At 35.8% G+C, this 7265-nt stretch overlaps 1 protein-coding gene across 1 annotated transcript; it reads left to right on the top strand.

The window, feature by feature from the left end:
- On the top strand, nt 1-4864 carry LOC143547134 (ubiquitin receptor RAD23d-like). The gene is made up of 12 exons (XM_077038632.1): nt 1-74; nt 1327-1488; nt 1563-1610; nt 1700-1767; nt 2466-2522; nt 2622-2796; nt 2890-3048; nt 3153-3227; nt 3308-3355; nt 3479-3585; nt 3662-3740; nt 4622-4864. Exons 1-12 carry the CDS (start codon nt 9-11, stop codon nt 4736-4738), a joined length of 1161 nt encoding a protein of 386 aa, XP_076894747.1. The 5' UTR covers nt 1-8; the 3' UTR covers nt 4739-4864.
- Nucleotides 4865-7265: the final 2401 nt, after the last annotated feature.

The raw sequence follows: 7265 nt of genomic DNA, 5'->3' as shown, positions 1-7265 counted from the left end.
GTTCAAAGATGAAGGTGTTTGTGAAAACATTAAAGGGGACCCACTTTGAAATCCAAGTGACACCAGAAGACACGGTTGGTTTCACTTCCGCTTTATTTTTATTCATTTTAATCCAATCCAATCCAATCGATTGGGAATTAGGGTTTTATGCGTTGTATCATCAAGATTCAGAATTTCAATTCATTATGCGCTTAGGTTTTAACTTTGAGTTATAAGAATTTGATTGGGAAAGTGGTTTTTGTGAGCTGTGATATGAATGGTTGTATGTATATCGTTTACAAGCTTTATTACAGTAGTTTATACAGTTGTAGACTTGTAGGGTACTTAGTTTTATTGATGTTAAATGTGAAATCGGCTGTTGGAAGCGGTCAACAAGTGGTCTATGCAGTAAATGCCAAAAAAATATCGGATATCGATCAAGGACCGATATTTGAGGCATCGGTTATCGCTGTGGGATATTGGGTAATTTTTATATCCTGCAGAATTTAGCAATTTAACAATTTTTTTCGTATAGTCTCCTACCATTAACAAATCAATCTTTTGCAACTTGCCAAACACTAACAATTGTAGCAAGTAGGAATTGATTAAGATTTATAACACTAACAATTGACAAATAAGGCTTAAAACACTAATAGCAGCAATAAGAAGAAAGACCGATGGAAGAACTAAGAAGAAAGGTCGGATATCGGGAAAATCACTGATATATCGGTCAATTTCGCTGATATTATCGGTACCGATATTTCACATGGGGACCGATAACCAATATATCACCGATATTAACTGCATAGGTTAGAAAGTTTAGTGAGAAAACCTGGCAAAGCTTTTACAAATGCACTTCTGGTTATTTTTATGTTCAAACTACTGTAATTCTATCTAGTATTTTAGGGAAATTAGTTTATTATGGATTATTCCGTGTTAACGGAATTGGGATTTGAAGTAGGTGGTTGAAAGCTGTCACTCAACCGATTTGAAGTTAATATGATTTGGATACTATGATTAGGATCTTAGCTAAAAATCTCTGATTTTATGTAAAGATGAAGTGTGGTTTTTTCATTCATATTTGTGGAATTTAACTGGTTACATTGTAAAGATGTTGTCTTTTTATGACAAATAAACAGCAACTTATTTACTTTTTTACATTATGAAGATGCCTACAGTATGCAACTTTTAACATGTTTGATGATTAGCCCCTTTATGCATGTTTATAGATTTGCACTATTTGAATTTTATGATTGGTTACAACAAAAAACACACTTTTGTTAACATATTTGATGTGATTGAAGCTGAGTACATGGTGGTAAGATACTGTGATTATTATTCATGCAGGTTGCTGATGTGAAGAAAAATATAGAAACCGTTCAAGGATCAGATGTTTATCCTGCTGCACAACAGATGCTTATCCATCAGGGCAAAGTGCTAAAAGATGCCACTACCTTGGACGAGAACAAAGTTGCAGAAAATTCTTTTATCGTCATTATGTTATCTAAGGTAATATCAAATTCCCGTTGTCTCCAAGCCACGAATATTATTATTTTCTAATTTATTTCCAACTTTGAATACAGAGTAAGACACCCTCTGGCCAAACATCAACAGCAGCAACTGCCCCTAAGGTATTAACTTATTTGTTTAACTTTTATTATTGGTTCTGAAGTTTGTGTGTGATGTGCATTGATCGGTTTGAACCTGCCACGCCATGTAGGCACCTCAGACAAGTGCCAATCCCACTGCGCCAGCTGTCACTCAAGCTCCTCCTGCAGCTGTGACACAGTAAGCTTAAGCTGCCACATTTTTTGTATAGCTAAATATTAATCAAAATATCATTTAAATATTACTCAAAATACAATTATATATACATACAACTTGCCAACTTTTTTTGTGAGTGTGATGAATAGTAAATTTTAAGCCACCTAAAATTTGCCATGTGGCATTCATTTCGTTTTTATTCAAGTTTCAGTTTCACCTTTTTTGTTATAAATAATATACGTTTTTACCTCATTTAATTTTTTAATAACTTTATTTTCTCTAATAACTTCTGTTTGTCTAACTTTTTTGAAAGAAAAAAAAACAAATATGCGGTTGTGATAATTTGTTTTTTTTTTCCAACGTTCCAATATAAATTTTATTAGAAATGGAGTTGTATACGAAATAAAGCATTTTTGTAGTATTGTAGACTATAACGAGTGCTGGTACCTAGACGAAACAAACCAGACCGATATTGACCAATGACCAAACAATATCGGTACTAGTGTCAGTATTATCGTAACCAGTATTGGTCTTCGTTTAACATCGATACGGCTGCCGGCATTCATTTTTATAGTTTTTGGTTTTGATACGAACTCGCAATTTTATGTTTTGTTTGATTAGGTCTGATTCTATTGTAAGCATTGTTTTTATGTGTTTGTGGCTTAACGTGTGTGGGTTTAATACTTGTTTCTGCTATTTAATGTACTTTTATTTAATTGCAGGCCTGCAGTTGTTCATTCCCCTCCAGCTCCAGATTCAGCAACTTTCGCGAACCCTTCGTTAGTATTTCTCCAAAAGACGGGATATTAAAATTCTGATATTCTAATTGCATTATTAATTTAATACACACTTATATATTAGTGATGGTTTCATTATAGGTCAGAGAATGTATATGATCAAGCAGCATCAAACCTTGTTGCTGGAAGCAATTTGGATGGTACAATCCAGCATATTCTTGATATGGGTGGTGGAATCTGGGATCGCGATACCGTTGTTCGTGCTCTTCGAGCTGCCTTTAACAACCCAGAAAGAGCGGTCGAGTATCTTTATTCTGTAAATTCTTTATTACCTTATTGTATAATACTTTGTTATTTTAATATTTATATGAAACTGAACGTTCAGTAACAATTATGTATATTATGTCAGGGTATTCCCGAGCCAGCTGAACTTCCACCAGCTGCAGGGGCTTCACCAGTGCCAGGTGTGCAGGCTGTGAACCCACCAACTCAGCCTGCACAAGCTACACAACCTGCAGCTGTGCCTTCAACTGGACCGAATGCAAATCCATTGGATCTCTTTCCTCAGGTATTTCTTTTAGTGTCATGTTAAAGCGTATTCCAGTGAAACTGAGTTAAGGTCAAACCAGTCGTTTAGAAAAGTATCACAAAAACTTGTTACATTTGACTTAGGGTCTTCCTGACATGGGTGCAAATGCTCCTGCTGGTGCAGCTGGAAGCCTTGATTTTCTCAGAAACAGTCCACAGGTATTCACACTACCCCCACCCCTACCCACAAACACACTCAATACAATCAAATAGATAACGAACTAATTTATTGTTTACAGTTTCAAGCACTTCGAGCCATGGTGCAAGCAAATCCACAAATCTTGCAGGTATGATGTTAACACATTTTTTCAATGTGCGCACATGAGTAAATGATTTATGTATGATGTTCATGTGCTATATATGATGTTCATGTGCTATGAACTTATGAATTATGATTGTGATGTTGACAGCCGATGCTGCAAGAGCTGGGGAAGCAAAATCCTCACTTGGTGAGGCTCATTCAAGAGCATCAAGCTGATTTTCTTCATTTGATTAATGAGCCTGTTGAAGGCGGAGAGTATGTTATATTATAATTCGTTATATTATGTACTCGGTTGATTCTACTTATGGTTATTAATAGAGGCTAAATTCAGGAATGTGCTTGGAGATCTTGCTGCAGCAATGCCACAAGCGGTGACTGTTACACCTGAGGAACGTGAAGCCATTGAACGCGTGAGTCTTCGTTTCCTGTTTTTTAAAGGGGGAATTTATATGGATCGCAATCAAATTTTAAATATATATATATATGCATAGGATGAAGTTCATTTCTGAACTTCAAAATAGTTTAACTTTTATCAACCAATCATATTATATATTAGTTTTATATATATTACATTATTTTAGGGTTTTGTCATTTATTATATGTAGTTTTATGATTATATGTATGTAAATTGTTTTTACAGATATTGATAACTTGGTTATTACACATGTGTAAACTTGTGATTGCATATGTGTAAAATTACAAAATTGCATATAATAAAATTACCTAAAACTACCCTCAATTGGTATTAAATATAAAAAATAAATATATAAAATGATTGGTTATTAGGAGTTCTTTTGAGAACATAACCCTATAATATGACTACTTACTCTTAATTTCTTGAAAATTTATAGTTGATTTTAATCATTTATTTTACTTCTTTTTTTTCTCGTTTTTAGAGCACTTCATAATGACTACTATACTCTTCAATTTTTTAAAAATTTAAAATTTTATTTTTAACCATTTTCAAGTCTTTTTTTTCTTTTTCGTTTGTTTTTTTTTCATTGACTCAGTTTTTTTACAGTAATTCATACCTGTTCTTTGAATATGTTTGAAAGGGTATATCTATGTTATTTTGATTAATTAGACGGTTACATTAAAATTAGGGAGGAATGGTGGATATGTATGATATTTGACAACTTTTTTATAGGGATATTTAGAATTTGGTTTTTTATATTATATTTTTTATGTTATTTAGGGATAATAATCAAATTATTCCTATTAAAAGTATTAAAATGGAAACAATTTTGTAGGTAAAAAGGTTAAAAAGTAATGGTTTTGAGTTTTGTTTCAGCTTGAAGCAATGGGATTTGATAGAGCACTAGTATTAGAGGTGTTTTTCGCGTGCAACAAGAATGAAGAACTGGCAGCCAATTATCTATTAGATCACATCCATGAATTTGAAGACTAGGTATAGTGTTGAATGATGAAGTGGTAAGTAATCGATCCCAGTGGTTATTTTTCTGGGTTCTTCATTATTTCTGTGATGTGGAAATATGGAGTGTCGGGAAAGACCACTATTGGATTGTAACCAGATTCTCTCGTTAATTCGTAACTGTCTTGTATTTTGGACTTTTATATTTTGTCTCTGAATGACAATAGTGTTGTTGGTCATCAAGAGGGATGGCGCCTGCCTTCTTTTCTTTTTTTTTTGGTTGTGTGTGTAGTGGCTTTGGATGTTAAAATGGGTGAGATAAGAGGAGTGCAAAACACAATGACATAAATACACATATAGTATTAGTATTAACAAAAGGAATAGACAGGATGTGGTGACATGAGCTAAGATTGTGATGTCAGTAGCTGCGATCAAGGATGAGCTCGGTACCCGATTCAGTAATGGTGCCATTTGCTTATCCCTAGCTGCTAGAGGTGCACAAAAACCAGAACACATAACTGGACCAAAAAGAAAAACTCAGAACTGGGGTTTTTTATACATGAGTTTTTACTACCTGAACCCATAGGGTATGCATTTTAGTACCAAAACTTGTACCCAAAAGCGGGCCCGATTTGTACCCAGTAATACTCAAAAACCAGAACTAGTTCTATACCTGAAATAGGGTTTTTCCAATACCTGAAACTGGGTTTTCCAAATATCTAATCTATGTTTGAAATTACTCGAAAATAACTTAAAAATACCCAAAAAAAAATTGCATCTCCTTGATACCACCAAAAAAAAAAATGAAAATAGGGTTTTTTTTTTTTTAATACCTGAAAATAGGGTACTCAAATACCTGATTTTTAAATACCTAGTTCTATACCTGACCCGAACCTGGTGCATATGATACAGTTTTTAAAGGCAATTCCTGAGCCCGATTTTTTAATACCCGGTTATACCCGGAGGTATTAAATAAACACGATTTGTGCACCTCTACTAGCCGCGATTGTGGCAACAAGTGGCTTGCGTTGTTGTAACAAGTGCCATGTTGGTAGCGACAACTGGGATGGTGGCGTTGATTGCAAGAGATGTACTGGCATAACTTGAAAGTTGAAACAATAAGAAATATCCATATCCATGAAACAAAGAGTACAAAATATCTTCGCCATATTAACGACAACATGAGGTATGGCAAAGTTGTGGTGAGGTGAAAATAAATCGTGTAGGCCACCATTGGGCATTTGGGCATCCCCCATTAGAGGTGCACAAGCTAACTAGTTAACTGATTTCTAACCGGTTTCTAACCGGAAACCTAACTGGTTAGTAAGTGGCCCACCACTAACCAATTTATACCCGGTTTTAACCGTCGATTAGAAACCGGTTTATATTATTGATTTTTGAAACCGGTTAACTGATTTTTTTATTATTTTTTAAAAAACGTTTTTTTTTTCGGTTATTCACCGATTAACTGGTTCGGTTATACCCGAAACCGGTTATACGAGGTAGGGGTTTCTTCTCGTAACGAGCTCACGATGTTTTGTGGTGCAGGTTGTTAGCTGTCGGCGATCGGAATAGTTACCGTTATCTCCACCGGAAAATACCTATCTAAGCCTACCCGGGGTTAGATTACGTGTTAATCCTTACTTGGGGAGATATTAAGCTAAGCCTACCAAGGATTAGACTAAAAGAAATGCAATTAGTGTGTGTCCTTTTCCTTTGCTCAAAATTGAATACATATGCAAAGGAATAACAAACTAGCCTTAGTCTACGAAGCCTTTATGAAAACTAAATAAATACAATAAATATAAAATATTATTTACAATAATAGGCTTTGACTAATACACCCCCTCAGTCTTTGCGGTACCATCGTGAATGCAAAGGCTGGACTTAAATTTGGAGAAAAGAGGACGAGGCAATCCTTTTGTGAATATGTCGGCATATTGGTAATCAGCTGGTATATGTAATACCCGTATGTCTCCTACCTGGACTTTGTCACAAACAAAGTGTATGTCGATTTCAACGTGTTTGGTTCGTTGATGTTGGACCGGGTTTTCAGAAAGGTAAACAGCGGAGAGATTGTCACAGTATACAATTGTGGCTTGACGTGTAGGGACGTGAAGCTCAAGTAGTAAGTTTCGTAGCCAGCTTGTCTCGGTGACTGTGTTGGCAACCCCACGGTATTCGGCTTTAGCACTTGATCTCGAGACGGTGGCTTGCCGTTTGGACGACCACGAGACCAGATTCGTACCGAGAAAAATGCAATATCCGGAAGTGGATCTTCGTGAGTCGGGACATCCGCCCCAGTCTGCATCGGAGTAAGCAGTAAGGGAAGCGGACTTGGACGGGGCAATATGCAAGCCGTGTGAAGTTGTACCGCGGATGTAACGAAGTACCCGTTTAAGGAAACGAAAATGTGGCTCTCGTGGGTCGTGCATAAATAAGCAGATTTGTTGCACCGCGTACGAGACGTCGGGTTGGGTAAATGCGAGGTATTGAAGAGCTCCCGCGAGACTACGATATAGAGTAGGATCAGAGAATGGTGGTCCGGTGTTAGCACTAAGTT

This window comes from Bidens hawaiensis, unplaced genomic scaffold (assembly GCF_021521415.1).
Source record: "Bidens hawaiensis isolate Kalapana, Puna unplaced genomic scaffold, B.hawaiensis_p1.1 tig00014644_1, whole genome shotgun sequence".
Classification (NCBI taxonomy): domain Eukaryota; kingdom Viridiplantae; phylum Streptophyta; class Magnoliopsida; order Asterales; family Asteraceae; genus Bidens; species Bidens hawaiensis.
This window is presented reverse-complemented; position numbering and strand designations above follow the sequence as displayed.

Excerpts from the sequence above, each read along its gene's own strand:
- LOC143547134 (XM_077038632.1), top strand. The coding sequence starts at position 9 with ATGAAGGTGTTTGTGAAAACATTAAAGGGGACCCACTTTGAAATCCAA. Across the intron at positions 3,228-3,307 it reads TTCTCAGAAACAGTCCACAG|TTTCAAGCACTTCGAGCCAT; the intron begins GTATTCACACTA and ends TATTGTTTACAG. Across the intron at positions 3,586-3,661 it reads GAGCCTGTTGAAGGCGGAGA|GAATGTGCTTGGAGATCTTG; the intron begins GTATGTTATATT and ends GGCTAAATTCAG.